Raw genomic sequence first — 18,253 nt, 5'->3', positions numbered from 1 at the left:
TAGTTCTTTTACAAACTTATTTTATTTTAGATTTTTTTTTAATCAGAGATCTTTATTTTTAATAGCCCATAAGAGATTGTTCCCACTCAATAGGTGAGGTGCGGGTGCAGGTGCGGTGGGGATTTTTTCTAAATTCGTAAATTTTAAAACAGTATCGCACCGTGCCGCATCACTTTTAAATCTACATAAATTCGCTTCACACTCATACCCTTGCATATTCGCACCGCACTGCGTCGCACCGTTCCATATTTCTAAATCTACTACTAGAAAATAATAACAACTAATTTTTATTATATCACTTTTCACTAAGAAATTGTAAAAAGTATCACGTGTACAAGTAATAATCAAATATCATATTTTTTTTAAAAATGAATAGAGATATTAAAAAAGCTATAAAATTATTTATTTGTAGTGTTATACATGTCATTTTAAGTATCATAAAATTTTAAGTAAAGAATACATATAATTTAAGGTATATTCACGAATATAATATTATTTTTTAGCTTTTTTTAATTTAAACCCGCATATACCCGCAACCTGCACCGCACCGCACCGTTTTAAAAAAAACTTACTTTAACCCGCACCGCACTCTCACCGCCCCGCCCCACATAGCTTAAAACCCGTACCACCCTGCACCTGCACCGCCCCATTGTCATCCCTACGTAAACACCTTACACTTTGTTTGGATGGTGGTTTGTCATGGTTTCATAATGTACGGTACAATATGATGTGGTATGGTATTGTACAGTACAATGTTTGGATAGACTGTATTGTTCATGGCGGTTTAATAACAGTTTTATTGTTTGGTTTGATGGTATGGTAGTGTATCGTAATGAGTAAATTTACTAAAATGTCCGTAATTATTATAAATTTTAAATTTATCAATAACTATTAATAAAATAATTTTCTTTCTACAAATTTATTACAAATCATGCCTAAATATTTGCAAACTAGTGATACAAAATCATATTTGTGAAAGGTTAAATAACTTTTTTACAAGTTGCTTGTCCTTCTCGTTTTCCCTTTTCCTATCTCTCAGCTCTGTCATGTATTGTTTATATGCATACATACAACTAGTTTCCTTTTTCGAGTGAATAAATGAAAGAAAATAGATTCTATTGACAATTAAAAAAAACACAAATTGAAATTAAGTAAACCTAGAAATAAATTTTCTGGGCGATTTTATTTCATTTTTTATTTAATGCTATATGCAGAGGTTTAATTTTAAAAAATTAATTTATTTTTTAAAAAGGGATTGAAAGAATAATTAGAAAAAAAATAAAGATGAATTAAATTGAAATGAGTTTTGTGCTTAACTTTTGAAATAGAGAGAAATTGATTTTGTAATTACAAGTTTTAAGAATGGTAGAACAATGCAGAGGAGGGATTGAGCAGAAAAACATAATGGTTGGAATTGAGCAGAAAAGCATAAGGGTTGAAAGTAATATAGGGTAAATGATAAAATAGAACTAAACAATACTTATATAAGGACATAATTAAAAAAAGAAATAAGAAAATCATGAGATGCCATCAAATTAATGATTCTAAAAGTTGAGGTAGTCTATGATTACCAAATCATGAAAAGATGTCATATCATACCATATGAAATCTTTTAAAAAAATTCAAAATAAAATAATTCCCTTAATAACCATATCATATCATATCACATCACGAGAAACCACCAACAGGCACTTACAAGGTACCCTTCCACAATTTATATGCATGCTTTGCCTTTAGAGACAAACTTTTCAACACCGTTTTGTCCAACAGTGTTTCGTTGCAACTTAAACAAACCTAAGGTCTTCATGAACTATTCAAATTAAAATTGAAGTGATTTATCCCCAAGTGACTTTTCAATAACTAATTTAATATCCTTTTATTTCCCATTATTTATATTTTTCAAAAAAGTCATAATCTTGATATGAAACAGTAGATGTTCATGTATCCAAAGTAGGTGCCATGTGTCTCACTTTTAGATAGGTTCAAAGCCAAATCATCCTCCATCTCTATTTGTATTGTTGTCATTTTGGGCTATAAATAGTCATATTCATGTGAATATAAATCGACTCTCCATTATATTTCTTTATTGTTACTTTGCACTTTTTTACTCTTTATTACTTTTTTAGGTAATTTTATAACGCATTATCAGAACGAGTTTCTGTCATTTTAAGTAAAAAAAATTCAATGATAGTAAAAGTAAGAATTTACTTTTTTTTTTTTAACTAATATCAAATATATCTAAATGTAAATTTGTTGCTCTAGATATATGAGGCAAAATCTACATATCTTGGACACTTGATGTCGAAATTCATTTAGATGTGATGGGTCTGACAGACACCATCAAAAATGAAAATCAGGCATTGAATCAAGACCGTGCTAAGGTTATGATATTTCTCCATCATCATCTTGACGAGGGCTTAAAAATGAAATATCTCACCATTAAAAGTTTTCTTATATTATGGAATAACCTAAAAGAGAGAAATAACCACCTGAAGATGATTGTCCTTTCATAGACACATTATGAATGAACCTATTTGAGATTATAAAATTTTAAAAATATAACTCCCTATAATTCTACCATGTTTAGAATTAAATCACAGTTAAATTTATGCGGAGAAAACATCACTGATCATGACATGCTAGAGAAAACATTCTCTATCTTTCCTACTTCAAGTATGCTCCTGCAGCAGCAATATCAAGAAATGAAATTCAAAAAGAATTCTAAACTGATTTCACATTTTCTTGTTGTTGAACAACACAATGATCTTTTGATGAATAATCATAAAAGGTGACCTACTGATAGTGCTCCATTTTCTGAAGTAGCTACTGCAAATTTTCACCAAATTAGACGTGAAAGAAGTCCTGGCTACAGTCGTGGTTGTGGTTGTGGCCGTGGTCAAGGAACAAATTTTAATCAGGGTGATCGTCTTGTACTAAATAATGACCCTCAGCACCAGCAATGTAAAAATAAGGGGGAAAATACTGCAACAGTGCAAAGGAAAAATTCAAAAAATAAATGCTATCGATATGGAGGAAAGGGGCACTGATCAGTGATTACGTACCTGCCATATGCCAAAACATCTAGCCAATCTCTATCAGGCATCCCCAAGAAAATGGATAACAATGTAAAATCAAACTTTATCTCCGAAGATAATATTGAGCCTATGGATTTAGATGCTCCAAATTTCTTTGCAATCTATGAAGGAAATGTTAGTCATCTTGTTGGTGATGAATCTGCAATAGTCTGAGTATTTTACTTTTCTGTTGGTTGTACTAGTTTATATTTTTTTTAGTAGTGTTTCACTACTCTTGTAAATAAATAAAATTTGTATAATATGTTGTGAGTTGATAATACTATAATATTTATTTTGTTTATATTTTCATCTTGAAGAATATATGGATACTCCTCAAATTTTATTTGGATCAATAATCGACGCATCTTCAAGATGGTCTCATGTATCATCTCGCAATCTAGCGTTAGCGAAATTACAGATAAAAATAATACGATTAAGGACACAATTTTCAGATTATCCCATTAAAGCTATTTGCCTCGATAAGGTTAGAGAATTTATATCCCAAGCTTTTTTGATGGTAGATGTCCTGCCATGTGTCTCACTTCCAGATAGGCTCAAAGCCAAATCAGCCTCCACCCTTTGAAATGGATTTGTTCTCGTAATGTTTTCATTTTGAGCTATAAATAGCCATGTTCATGTGAATATAAATAGCCTCTCCATCATTTTTCTCCATTATTGCTTTGCACCTTTTTACTCTGTGTTACTTTCTTAGGTGATTTTATAACAAATCTAACATTTTAAACTCCACGCTCAACAAAAGGGGAGTAAAAAGTACCAAAGCTTCCACTTAAAAAATAGTAAATTTTGATCAACGTAGAGAGCGAGTACTTTTGATGACCGGAGAAAGGTAAACATTCGTTAGGCAACACTTTCAAGTGCGCACAAGATAAGCTTCCACTTAAAAAATAGTAAATTTTGATCAACGTAGAGAGCGAGTACTTTTGATGACCGGAGAAAGGTAAACATTCGTTAGGCAACACTTTCAAGTGCGCACAAGATAAACCCTGTTTCAATGTAATAGCCAACAAACCATACAAGAGAGGCAAGCCATGAGTCCTGTGCGACGAGCATAACAGAAAAAGCAAGCAGGGGGTTTCGAACTTGAGACCCCCTATTTATTTGGGGCTAACCAACTCGGACACTTCTCCGGATATATCACCTGTAAGTCTTTCCTCTCCCAACTGATAGAATTCACCTTAGATAATTCTCAAACAACAATAAAGTTATTGAACCTTTTAATCACTCTGCTTTGAGACTTATGAGGTAAATTAGCATGAAGCAAGGGACTACACTAATAAAACTGAAGAAACTTGCACCTGATAGTCATCACAATGAATCGAAAGAATAACATCTATTTTCTTTTTGCAGAATGTGACAATGACAGTAAACATGCTGCTTCATAATCAAATCATTTTGGATCTAACTACAAGAATGAAGAACCTTTTTTCAGTCGGGGACAGTCAAGAAACCGTAGTATAAGCTACATCAGTTAGCAGGAAAAAAGGGAAAAAGAAATAGCATGCCAAAGTCGCGTCAATTGAAACAAGTTCTTGTGTTAAAGCATATCAACTGGACATATCTTCACATAAGCAACCACGCCATCCAAATGGGAGCATGTCAATAGGAGGTGAGGTGAGGAGAGCTTTAACTCCTTATAACAGCCTCTGGCTGCCAGTAACTTTATCAGCATATATCGAGGAACATCTTCAGCGAGCTTCTGTGCCAGTTAGCCATAGAAAGGAAAAGCAGTGTGGTTCAGTCTCATAAGCAGTCTTCAAGTATGGTGGAGAATAATAGTCCTTTCACAAATTCAGACCTCTGGACCTTCTCTTCCTGATCCTTGTCCATTAAAGGAAATACTTGGGAGCTTCTTCGGCAAGGATTTGAATGAAATAAAAAGAGTTAAAACTTTTTTCCATCCAGGCACATTAGGAGATAGCAGGAAATAAAAAAAATAATACGTGCTTCATAGAATAACATGTAGAAATCATCCACTGAGGAAAAGATACAGCTAATAATCACAAAACAACTCAAGTTCCAAATTCAGCTCCACGGACAATTGAACCAAAACTTTTTCTAGCTTTCCCAGCTAAAATATTTTGGAGAAAGACCAATTATCTGTTATGTGGTGCATTATCATCACAAGATTTGTTTCCTGCTATGTTCATTTCAAATTATTTCTATCTATACTTCCGTTACTCATGAAACGAAAATAATGATCTTGCTAATTGAAGGAAAAGAGTATCAAAATAAAAATAAACCAGCTTCTTCGTAGGTTAAGGTTTAGTTCGGACGATGTCTGCCATAGCAAATAAATTACCGTGCAAATGACTAGACAAATTAGAAAAGGGAAGGTGTAAACCGAAGGAGGAGGATGAAGGTCAACAAGAAATCAAGAACAAATAAGGAAAGGAAGAAAGAAGGAGTGAACTGTCAGGATGAAAGCATCAGGTATCAGATTCAACCTTGGCATGCTACTGGTGCTGAACGGATCGAGGAGGATAAACTTAGATGGAAATACAGTGTTTATTTGACAAATTTAAAGAAAAGAATGCATTAATCAACTTTTTCATTGCCCTACTGTTCATCTGTGATAAGAAAAGTTATAAATTTGGGAGAAATAACAATAAAAGTGGTTCCATTAGTTCTCAAAGTTGACTCTGTGTTTAAAAACCTTCCGACTGACGCATTTTTTATCAGAAAATTGTTAACTGCTAACTTCTTCCGACTGAAGCAAATGAATCTAGAGTTTTTTCCATTGAAAAGAAAAAACAAAATCCAAAAACCTAGGCGATCAAGCACTGGTATTCCTACCCTACTCCCTGCAAATGGTGGATTTGATTTTCTCTCACAATTTGAAATATATAAGTAAAAGCGTTCCTACAAACCCAGCATAGACAAAATTTCTAAGGACACTTCCTTATCGAATTCATCTAACTTACAGCTAAGTTCACTTCTGGCATAATTCAAAAATGCAATACACTCAACTACAATAAGGCAGCAATCCAAAGAAAATTCAAGTAACGATGCCCAGCATAGATAATCATCCATTTCCATGAACTCCACTTAACGAAATTCAACCAAGCAAAAATTGAGGCACTTGTTGCTGAATGAGCGCAATGAATTTAACACAACCTGTTGTTTTTCTATTAGTTTGCAATGAAAATAATTGACGAAAAAACACAAGTGATGGAATATTAGGCGCTTAATCCTATAGATTCAGCTTTCTTTTGTCCATTAATTTGTCCTTTTTCATCATAATAAAAGTTAGGGTCATTTGATGCCAGCACATGATGACAGAGAACACAGAGAAACAAGCCATGAAGAAACTGTTGAATTAAAACATAATAATTTTCTTACCTCTCACTGGTATGGTCATCGAGGCTGTTCCTGGATAAACTTTCTTCGGCTGAAGTGCAGGGCTGTCTTGTATGAGATCGTTTGGTAGGATGCTGATTGCCAACAAATGATAACAGTAACTGGTTGTTTTCCGTATTTGAAGAAGAACTAACTTGGCTGGACTTCTTTTCCAAATAAAGATTCAGCAACTCTTTCCTCAGTAAGGATAAGGCTGAGAGAGATCTACCATTTTGAAGTTTCTTTTTGGTAAGAGCTTAAGCTAGTGTTAAGGCGAATCAACATAAAGTCCAGATGCTCTATGATATACAAAATATAACATATTTCCTAAAGAAAGATGCAAATTCATGCTCAAGGAAAGAACTCCAATAAACCAATAAACCAATAAACATGAAAGAGGTCAAAGGTTCAGTTTTTTTCATCGAAAAGGAGTTAGTAACCTTTGGAAGCAGAAAGTTATTTTAGTACTGCTTTATCAAAAAAACTTAATTCTATTGAGATAAAAAGAAAAGAATCTGCCACTACCTTTGCTAAACATAATTACTGAGGAAGATGTTAGGAGTTATGAATTATGCAGACAGTGCACAGGGCAAAATTAAGTAGCAACTTGACTACTTCATGTCAGTTAATCATATGAGCAAATATCAAGGTCATTATCCAGATATCAACATGGGAAATTCGATATTCTCTTTTTACAAAAATGTACATCAGGAGTGGGGGGAAGGGAAAAGATGAAATGCATCTACGCTAATAAGGGGGTTTGAACCCTCCACCTCAATTGTTGAAGGTAGGGAGCTCAGCAAGTGATCTGACACTCAACACCAAGAAATTCGATATTACCTTCCCAATTAATTATAAAGAACAAGTGCAAGTTCAAGGTACACTGCAACCAAGAGAATATGCAAGTGGTTAGAAATTGCAGTAGCTAGATTTGCTTTTCTCTTACAATCAGCTATGAAAAAGTAATAACTCCTTAAGCTATCTGTGACCATGTGAAACTGATAAATTGGAATATAGGAAGTGAAGGATATTTTTAATACACTTTCATGTTGCACGATGACGTGTGTAGCCATATTCGTTCGCACCTTGGTAGAACATAGAGGACATATCTGAAGACAAAGAAACATCATCATCATCATCAACAACACATACCCAGTGTATTACCATCAAGTGGGGTCTGGGGAGGATAAAGTGTACGCAGTCTATAGTACCACTACCTAAGATGAATTAGGCAGGTTGCTTCCGATAGACCCCCGGCTCAGGACAGATAACAATATAACAAACAAAACACATAAAAGCAAGCAACAGCAAGGGAAGACAAAGAAACATCGATTATAAAAACATTCAAACTAAATCTGAAAATACAATGGCCAACAGATAATTTCACGCAACACTGAAGTATTACCTTTTGCCCATTAGCAAACTGATCTCAGATTAAGATAAGAGTGCAAATATGTTAAACTGTTGAAGGTTTTCGTATCTAATTCATATGATTACAAACATTGAAGCATGAACTCCGATAATAGGCATGTAGTTAGCTTTGCCCTGATTAGGCATTTGTTTTGCCACGTATCATCATATAGAGAAAGAAGTACTCTATTTTGGGGATTTCAGCCCAGTGTATATTAAATAAAAGCACATTTCTCCCAAAGTCCTCTCTTTTGCTAGCCAAGTGCATAGAGTTCCATTCTAGTTGATCATATTTTATCGTGTACTGTCTAATTTAAAATCTTACAAATCTTACAGGGAACATTTTTATTATTTCTTTAGTTCTGCACTACACTGTCTTGCTTGCAACTGATTTCTTTTTCATGGAACCTGGAAATATCTATTTTATGATTGGTAGGTGAGACTCAAACTCAAGACATGTATCTGATTCAACTGGTTAATCTAAAAGTTTGAGGGTTAGTCTGGTTAATCACACAATCAACAACTAATGATCTTTAGGATCTCCACCAACAGCACATGTGAACAACAGGCTCTGAGGGTTGGCCTCCCTATCCTGTTTCAAACCTTTCAAGAGCAATATCTTCTGAAAATTATCAAAGAGAAAGACAAAGCCAAGAATACTACCAAGCATGAACATGAAAGAGAATATAGGTTATGGTTTTACCCCGGTCTTGGCCTCTATACGATGCTCACTATCAATGTGACAGCACAAGCCAAGCATATCGAAGTCTTCTGAACAAAATGGGCATGCCAAATCCGTCTTTACATTATCGTCTTTAATATCTTCATCCTCAAACTCCTCCTCTTCCTCTTCTTCTTCATCCTCCTCCTCCTCCTCTCCAACATACATGCCACCATCTATTTCAAGATTCAACATAATTATGCCAATACATGTAGTGTGCATACAAGTAAAAATATACAGAAAAGCAAGAATAACAATAAAGAAAGAACAACAATAAATACTACTACCACAACCTAAACTATTTCGCGCTTTTTATTCAAGATTCAACATGATTATGCCAATTCATACTAGGGGTCCTTTGGTAGCTAGTTAGAATTATGCAAGTATTAGCATGCAGGTATTAGTTATGCAGATATTAGCTATTCCACCTTCTACTCCGCATAAGATAATACATCAATTCCCTCATAACTTATACATGTTTTGGTTATGCGGCTTTCTAAATTACAAAACAAACACCATAGTGATTTATACATGAATAACTTACTTTCTAACTAGCTGACAAACGTTGTATAACTTATAGAGAAATTAATACATGGATAAGCTACCTCTTTGAACAATAAATACTACTACAAACCCGACCCATAATGTTTGCTACTTTTTATTTCCAAAATTCGTCAACAACAACATGCCCAGTGTAATCCACAAGTGGAGTCTAGGGAGGATAGTGCGTACGCAGACCTTACCCCTTCCAAAGACTATTTCCAATAGACTCTCAACTCAAAACAAATGAAGGAACTTTCTAAGATTCAATAAGTGAAATTGACCCACATTCAAAAATGCAACTTTTCACATATTAAAAAGAACTAGAACAACTAAAACTATTCTTAAAACCCCATCCCCCCCACCCCTTAAAGCCCCATCCCAGTTTCCATATATATCTATTTAAACAACAACAGCAGCAGCAGCCCAGTGTAATTCCCTCAGTGTTGTCCGGAGAGGATAGAGTGTACACAGACCTTACCCCTTCCTTAAAACAAAGAAAGACTATTTCCAATAGACCCTCAACTCAAAACAGATAGAAAAAGACTTTCCAAGATTCAAAAATGTAATTTTTAACATATTTCAAGAACTAGACCAACTAAAACTATCTCCCAACCCCACTCCCCAGTTTCCACATACATCAAAGAAAAAAATAGTCTTGCTCGATTCAATTCCAAAAAAAATTACCCTTTAAAGCAGAGAGCAGAATTTTCAAATCGTTGTCACGATCATCCATTGAGAATTTTTCCCTATGCAAGAATATTGAAATTGTATAACTGGAAAATACCCACAAAAAATAAATAGGTATAGACTTTGTATACGTAAATAAACAAAGGGGGTTTTAGGGCACTTTGGAGGAAGAAATTTTTGGTCTATCGTTGAGACCAAAGAAGAAGAAGTAGTAGTGGTATAAACTGAACCGAGAGAAGAAAATGGGTATTCGGGTCGGGTATGGAAATACACGTGGACTCCCGCGGTTTTTGGTCAACTCTCTCAGCAGCCAAATTATACAACCAAACCTAACCATTTGCTTATTTATTAAGTCTCACTCAAAATAGTTAGCCTCGTTAAATTGGTATTTTTTTTTAAAAATATTTATTAGAAATATATTTTATTAGATTGTTTTTATTAATTATATTTAAAATATATATATGTATATATATATATACATATTATAGTTAGCTAATGATAAGGGTAGTATTGAAAGAAGAGAAGAATATAAAAAATTATCTTGATTCCATAAATAAAACAACTAAACAACGACATACTTAGTGTATTATCACAAAATGGGGTCTGGAGAGAGTAAAGTGCACACCGTCCAAATCACTACCTCAAATAAAGTAGAAAGGTTGTTTTCGATAGATCCCGACTTATGACAGATAACAGTATAACAAACCAAAATAATATAAAATCACACAGCAAAACTATAACACACTGCTAGATAATAAATAAAACAAGACACCCACGAGGTACTACTATAAATTATTTATTCAAAATCATATACATTATTGAAACACCACAAACAAGAAAATTCTAAGCGCAGATACAAATCAAACACTCATTGAAACAACTAAATTGCAATAAATAGGACAACTAAATTGAAATAAATATTTTTTAAAAAGAGGTCTAGTTAAAAAGGAACGGAAGGAGTAATAACCCTTTTATATATTAGATGCCTTTACTAAAAAATAGTTGTCTCAAATTAATACTTGGCTCACTAAATTTTCAAAGAATTTTAAATTTGATATTATTATTTTTTTATTATCTTGAATTGAGAATCTATCAGAAACAACTTATCTAACTCACCTCTGAGGTAGTGGTATGGATTGTGTTCACTTGCCTTCTACAATATATTGGGTATATTTTTGTTATATTATACCACTTTCGTATCATTTTATGTGACAAATATTTTTTTTAGTTTGTCTCCAAAAAAAAAATTATATTTCCTTATTTGACAACTATTTTGTTGGCACAATTTTCATTTTATCTTCATTGAGTCTTATTTAACAGGAAAGTCAACCTAAAAGTAGCACTAACGTGACTTGAAAAATTTTCTTTTATTTCTTAAATTTCGTATTCAGTCAAATTATACCACATAAACTGAAATGAAGAAAATAATTCTTCGATTAATTTACCTCATACAGATAAATTTATATCAAAATCAAGTGGAGTGCAAATTTTTTTTCATATTTAATCCTAAAATATTCAATCTTATCTCTCTACCAAACTACCCCGATATTTAGTAGGTATTTAACTATTTTATTAGTGACTTGATTGATCATATATTTTTCCTTAAAATACTATTCTTTTTAATATATAGAAGAGCCTTGGAAGCAGGTGAAGGTCGTCATACATGCTTTCAAGGACAAATAAATCTTTTCATGGATTTTTCTGTCGATTTTACACAACTACTTTTATTCTTTTGCCCATTGTTTACACCACCTCTTCTCACAAGCTTCACCGCCTCTTCTTAGTGAAATTATTGTGTCATTCTGTACTAGTGCAACGTATTGTTGGTTGAGAATTAAGATGAAAACACAAAAAAGGACATAGTTTTTGTCGATCCTCTGCTTCTACCTCTCTCTTTGGCAGTGTAAATCTAAGAAACGTAAATTAATTTAGATAACAACATCCTTAATCTTTGATTTTGTTTAAACAAAGTTTTTACTTTCATGTTTAAAAAGTGATTAAAACTACTGGAAGTAGAACAATCTTCATTTCTTTCTTCAGTTGATTTGACTTCCATAAAACTAATAGAGGTATAATTTTTTCTTTAGCATGATGTTTTGATCGTCGTTTTTCACGTGTTGATTTTTATAATTATTGAGTAGTTTTCTGATTCAATTTTATTAGCAATATAGTTCGAGAGTTGGATTGTATTTACTGTTTGTATTTTGGAGATAAACTAAGAGAAAATGTGTCACTTCTAATAAAATCAATACTTAATGTAGACTTTGAAAGTTATCAATATTTAATGTTTGAAAGTAACCAGAGCATTAGGAACAAACTGGATTTTGGGTTCGCGAGATAGAACCTTAATTCAAAAAGAGCTACACAAAGCTTTCTTTCCAACTGTTGATGGATTTAACTTCTTTTGTATTGGGGCACAATTTAGCTACAATGTTATCGTAATATTCTAAAACGAACTTTTAGCTACACCTATTTTTGAAGAAGCTTAAATTTATTTTTGTATTAGGAATTTTTGTAAATGGATAAAGAGTAAAGGAAAATGAAAAAGAATAAAAATTTGAAATGGAAATGGAAAAAGAATTTGTTGGTTAGGTGGCATCTCACGTTGCTTTCAACTTACCCAAATGTCAGGGCGCATGAGCTCTCACCTTGTTATGGTGAAAAAGTGTCACAAAAAGGGATCAGGTATATTTGGCCCTATAGTAAATAATAGATAAAAATATGGGGGTATTTTGACCCTTTTCCCTTCTTTAATATTTACCTAGATTGGTGGAGTATTTTGCTTATCTAGAAGCTCCTGAAAGTTGGGTAGTGAGCTATCTAACGATTTTCTGATTGTTAAGAAGTGACTATTTGTTCATTACTTCTTGAAATTATTAATTTCATTCCATAATACCCTTTTTAGATCCCCACTTTGTGGGAATACACTGGGTATGTTGTTGTTGTAGTGTCATTTTCTTGAGAATCTCTTCTGCCTTTTATTTTTCCTGTATGGGATAAGGTTTTTTTGACCTCTGTGACATACTATAACCATAATTTCCTTGTGAACTAACTCAACCACTGTGTTAAAGAAGAAAGAAGAAAAGTTTGATAACTTTGATCAAATCCCCAAAAAAGGTATTCATTGGTAGGTCAGCTACTACAGTCAATTCAAGTTCAGTTTAAATGCAGAAAACATATGATGTTGAAAAAATGGTAACAAATATTCGAGTTAGTAATGGTTTTACGCTTGGCAATGATACTAATGAAGGATGGACTGAAATAAGTTGGCAAAACAGAAAAGTCTAGAATAGGCAAATTCCTCATACTTTAGAAAGATCAAGAGAGTAGAGAAAAAGTAGAACATAGAAAATCTCTTTTCATCTTAAAGGAAGAAAATTGACAAACTGTAAGAATCTGATGAGATGTTCTTTTGCTCTATATTGCTCGAATTTTCTAAAAGTATTGCTGAGCCCAAGCTCTATATTGTTAACTTTTGTTTAGTGGTTGTCCTCTGTTCTTAGTTTATTTTATGGCTTCTTGTTTTCTTCATTTTCCGTCACTTTGATATTTTACTTTATGAGGTTGTAATTTTTCACACAGGTCCAAGGTTTTTGGAAGGTTAAAAATTAAAATATTGTCGGAGTGTTTGACCCATCAAAACAAATGAAGGAACGGTTTCTTTCTTTCCTCATCATTCATGTCCTTCGGATAATTCTTTCACATCATTTCTCTTCTTTCATTTGCACAACTTAACTTATCAAGTCATGGTCTCACTTTATGTCACAAGCCTGTTCAATAATCATTGCATAAAAGCTACATATGTGAGGCCCGGTAGTTTTTTTTTTAAATAATTACTACCTATTATCTTCTCCTTGATTGGACGATTTTACTTAAGTCGATAGTCTAGCAGAAACAACCTCTCTACCTTTGAGGTAGGGATAAGCTCTATGTACACTATCCTCCCCAAATCCGACTTTGTGGGACTACGTTGATGACCCGACCTAACTGGAGGCCTTGTCGTAATGGGTATCCTAAGTCCAACTAGGACTAGGGATCACCCCCTATCACCCAATCCAACCACCATTAGCATGTCATAAGTCGAATGAATATCAAACATATAACAAGATAGCATAACTAGACAAGGACTGACTTTGGGATAGGTCTAATCCCAGACCAACCCTATCAAGTCATTCCGTCACACTAAATTGTACCAAGCATATCAAATCAAACCAATACTGAAACAAGGGCCATAAACCAGGCCATAACCAAATAAGTTCCAAAATATAATATAATTAATCCCAAAATAAAATACAATAGAACAATCAATAATATTGTCAACCGGTATCAGCCCCAATACCAATGTCAATACTAAGGCTGACACCAATACCGATCCCGCCCATTCCAACCCATAGCAGTACCACAAAGCCTCTAAATAAAAGAGTAAGAATATCTAGCTGGGATATGCCCCCAACCATAGCAAAAATCAATATCCAGAAATAAATCAAAATGTCTACGAATATCCATAACATGAAATGAAACCTTTCGAAAAGATGAAAGCTCACCACTTCAATCCAACAATTGTCCCCGAGTCAATCACTATGTAGGTGGAGCAGAATGATCGATTCATGCATAGCATAGGTATACACCTGCCCGAAGATGGGTTGGCGAGTGATCGCTAGCATAAACTCAGGATAAGGATAAAATAATGTCATATATAAAACCAAGTAAAACCATTCATATTCGCACAACTATACCTATATATGTATATAATCATGCCGGGAAAGGGGACCGAGTTTAGCATGCCATTAAAACCTTTATCTGGGTCGTGTAGCTTTGCCGTCCTAAACCACCCACAGGCTATATGGGTTCAGCTCCCCATGCTGAAAGGGCCCCAGTGCATGAAGCCGCATGACCAGGGAAGAAAACCTAAGATGACTAGTACATCCGCCAAAATATAAAGGGTGACATTGTGCACACGGTTATCAAGACTAAACCTCACATCGACAAATATGAGTTTCTAGTTTTAGTCCCCCCGGGACCTCTACTTCCACAACTTTGCTACACACCCCGCCATTATTGTCTAATTAAAGCCATTGCCGATAAACCAGCCAATCCATTGACCATTTATTAACCAAGGCTATTGGTAGTGGTATCGTCATGCCGACTATACTTGTAAGTTTTGTCCGTAGCCAACTATATATAGGTTTAAGGGATTCCATATACCCTTCATGATTTTTAATTAACCAAAACCATGGCCACCACGACCTTTTTAATCCATTTAAAACCATTAATGTCATTTAGGATTTCATTACCAAGTTTAAACCATGCATAAGTTTCATTGAAAAACCAATATTATAGTGAAAATATTGTTAAAGGCATTTTATCAAACACATTGTGGGCATAGTATTTCCAAAACTAAAGTCCATTACCAAAGAACCATTACCACGCAACCAATTATTCAAAACCACCATTAATGCATATAAAAGCATAATTAAAACATGGAAAAACCATAACCAAGCATTTATAACCAAAACCCCCCAAATTATATTTGAAAACCCCAAATCATACAACATTCAAATCAAGAAAGTATTGTATAAAACCATGCCTTTAATTGGAAATAACAATGAGGGGAGAGAACATGCCTTAATTGACAAGGTAGACGGAGAGAAACCACCAATAGTATCCCCAAATTAGTACTCTAGTTGAAACCCTAGCTTTCTTGCCCAAAAACTTTTGAGAGAATTATAAAGTGTTAGGCAAGAGTTTCCAAAGGTTAATGAATAGAATAATAGGGTAAATAACCTCCCAAGAGAGTTAGAAGTCATGGGATCTTATTAGGGTAAGTGGAAAAATGTGCAGAATACCCCCTCTTAAGTTGTATAAAATCCTTTCATAAGGGTACGACTGATCCTCACGAGTTATACCCTTCGATAAGAGTGTTACCCTCCACTCGTATCCTAAGCCTCAACCCTTGGACCCAACACTTTCCAGTATATGACTCATCCTATCCAAGTCGTATTGTCAGCAATGATCCATAATCTTCACCTGTATCTCTGGCAAGATAGAAACACAAATGTTTTGAACACTGTCCACCATACAAGTCTCGGGTACGACTCGTACCTTAGATTATGGATCCTGGTGAGCCACTCGTACTCGGATCCAACTTAAGTTACCGATTCTAAGGTTAAGTGAAGGAACCAAATGATCCGTAGCCAACCATACGACTCGTACTACCAAGTCGTACCCATTTCAGTGACCAAAATCTATCCCACCAACCAACACTGGTCAACATACGATTGGACCATACCATTCGTACCTCAACATACGGCTCATATCCATGAGTCGTATTGGGTCCAGAGATCAGAATTCCAAGAAATTTTTTAAGGTCCAAAAACCAAGTTGTTTCAGTCTTCCCTATTAGGAACAATCATCCTCGAATAACGGACAAGGTAAGGGTAGTTATATGCACGAGTCATTTGTATATTCTCAATCTTTAACAAAGTTTGAAAACAAAGAGGAAAAGATATTAATCTTTCCTTTTACAAGCTCAGAAAATAAAAATATGTTGAAGACACATACCTTCCACATGAATCCCAAAAACAGAAAACAGATGCGATTACTTGGAATTCATGTTCTCCTCCACTTTTCAAGTAGCTTCTTAAATCTTATGGTTTCGCCACAGAACCTTAACCAAAGCCACATCCTTGGTTCGCAATCGACGAACCTGCCTATCTAAGATTTCAATCGAAACCTCTTTATAAGACAGAGAGTCTGAAATACCCAACCCTTCCAAAGGAACAATCGAAGAAGGATCAATAGAGAGTCCGAGATATCCAACCCTTCCAAAGGAACAATCGAAGAAGGATCACCAAGACACTTCCTCAGCACGGAGACAAGAAATACCAGATGAATGAAGTTCAAACTAGAAGGCAACTCCAATTCGTAAGCGATATTTTCAACCCTCCACAAAACCACATAAGGACAAATATACTGGGGACTAAGTTTTCCCTTTTTGCCAAACCAAATTACTCCCTTCATGGGAGATAGATTGAGGAACCCTTATCCCCAACCTCAAACTCCAAATCTCTACGCCTAATATCTACATAGGACTTTTGGCGACTTTGGGCAGCCTTAAGCCTATCCCAAATCACCTTCACCTTCTCCATAGCCTAATAGACCAAATTCGGACCGAACATATCCGTCTCTCCAAGCTCAAACCAACAAATAGGAGATTTATACCTCCTACTATACAATGCCTCAAAAGGAGCCATACTAATACTAGATGATGGCTATTATTGTAAGCAAGCTCCACCAAAGGTAGATACTCAACCCAACTACCACTATAATCAACCACATATGCCCGAAGCATATCCCCCAATGTCTGAATAGTTCTTTTCATTTGCCTATCTGTTTAAGGATGAAAAATGGTACTCAGACTCAATATAGTACCCAATCCCTTCTGAAAAACCCCCTAGAAATGAGATGAGAACTACATACTACAATCAGAGATAGTCAAAACAGGTACTCCATGCAGCTTCACAATCTCCTAAAGATATAACTTCACATAATCTTCCGCCGAAAAACTAGTCTTTACTGGCAAGAAGTGAGCAGACTTCATCATCCTATCCATGATGACCTAAATCAAATCATCTTAATTATGAGACCGAGGAAGATCGATAACAAAATCCATATTGATTACCTATCATTTCCATTCGGACAAAACAATTTCTTGATACAATCCAACAGGTCTTATGTGCTCAACTTTAACTTGTTAACACACTAAGCACTTGGCCACAAAATTAGCCACGTCCCTTTACATACCATTCCACCAATACATCTCCTTGAGATCATGATACATCTTTGTTGAGCTGGGATGTACAACATAGAGCAATTCATGTGCCTTATCCAAAATCTTTTTACTGAAACCAGTCGATATTAGTACCATAAAGTATCGTCGCCATTGATCTCAAACATCATTACCTTCTGCATACCCACATTACTTTTGATTTTCATCAAGATAGGATCTAGCACTTGTTTCTCCTTGATCTCTGCACGATGATACAACTGAACTACTTCCTGTACCGTTACCTCTCCATCCTTAGAGTCTAAGAGAAAAACTCCAAGATTAGCCAAGTAGTGAATATCCTTCACCAGTTTTAGCTTTTCTTTCTCCACATGAGCCAAACTCCCCATGGATAACTTGCTACGAGCATCAGCAACCATATTAGCCTTACCTGGGTGATAGTGAAGACTCATGTCATAGTCCTTGAGAAACTCCAACCACCCCCTTTACTTGAGATTTAGATCCTTCTAAGTGGACACATACTGTAGACTCTTATGATCAGAAAAGATGTCTAAGTGTACTCCATACAGATTATGCCGCCAGATTTTCAAGGCAAAAACCATCACCAACAGCTATAAATCATGAGTAGGATAGTTCCTTTTATGTTCCTTCAACTGCTAGGAAGCATAGGCAATC

At 34.7% G+C, this 18,253-nt stretch overlaps 1 protein-coding gene and 1 long non-coding RNA gene across 3 annotated transcripts; one reads left to right on the top strand and one right to left on the bottom strand.

Annotated features, from left to right (window-relative positions):
* Window positions 1-2,366: 2,366 nt before the first annotated feature.
* LOC107864071 lies at window positions 2,367-4,530 on the top strand. Its single transcript, XR_001672559.2, has 2 exons — window positions 2,367-4,235; window positions 4,443-4,530. It is a non-coding gene; the product is annotated as an uncharacterized LOC107864071 (long non-coding RNA).
* On the bottom strand, window positions 4,407-10,106 carry LOC107864070 (protein DEHYDRATION-INDUCED 19). Of its 2 annotated transcripts, none has more exons than XM_016710330.2 (5): window positions 9,790-10,106; window positions 8,545-8,738; window positions 7,463-7,540; window positions 6,435-6,688; window positions 4,407-4,944 (listed from the first exon to the last, which is right to left on the bottom strand). In XM_016710330.2, the coding sequence occupies exons 1-5, from the start codon at window positions 9,836-9,838 to the stop codon at window positions 4,836-4,838; spliced, it is 684 nt and encodes a 227-aa protein (XP_016565816.1). In that variant the 5' UTR covers window positions 9,839-10,106; the 3' UTR covers window positions 4,407-4,835. The 2 variants fall into 2 exon arrangements, with proteins under 2 accessions (XP_016565816.1, XP_016565817.1); XM_016710331.2 differs by having other exon boundaries at window positions 4,407-4,941.
* Window positions 10,107-18,253: the final 8,147 nt, after the last annotated feature.

Source organism: Capsicum annuum, chromosome 3 (genome assembly GCF_002878395.1).
Source record: "Capsicum annuum cultivar UCD-10X-F1 chromosome 3, UCD10Xv1.1, whole genome shotgun sequence".
In the NCBI taxonomy this organism is placed as follows: Eukaryota; Viridiplantae; Streptophyta; class Magnoliopsida; order Solanales; family Solanaceae; genus Capsicum; species Capsicum annuum.
Note: the sequence above shows the minus strand (reverse complement) of the source record. Positions and strands in the feature narration are given on the sequence as shown.

What these genes read in the sequence shown, in the direction of transcription:
- LOC107864070 (XM_016710330.2), bottom strand. Translation starts at nt 9,838, where the DNA reads ATGGATGATCGTGACAACGATTTGAAAATTCTGCTCTCTGCTTTAAAG. An exon ending in GTATAGAGGCCAAGACCGGG is followed by an intron (nt 7,541 to 8,544) that starts GTAAAACCATAA and finishes CTTTGTCTTCAG; the next exon opens with ATATGTCCTCTATGTTCTAC. An exon ending in AACATGAAAGTGTATTAAAA is followed by an intron (nt 6,689 to 7,462) that starts ATATCCTTCACT and finishes ACACTAGCTTAA; the next exon opens with GCTCTTACCAAAAAGAAACT.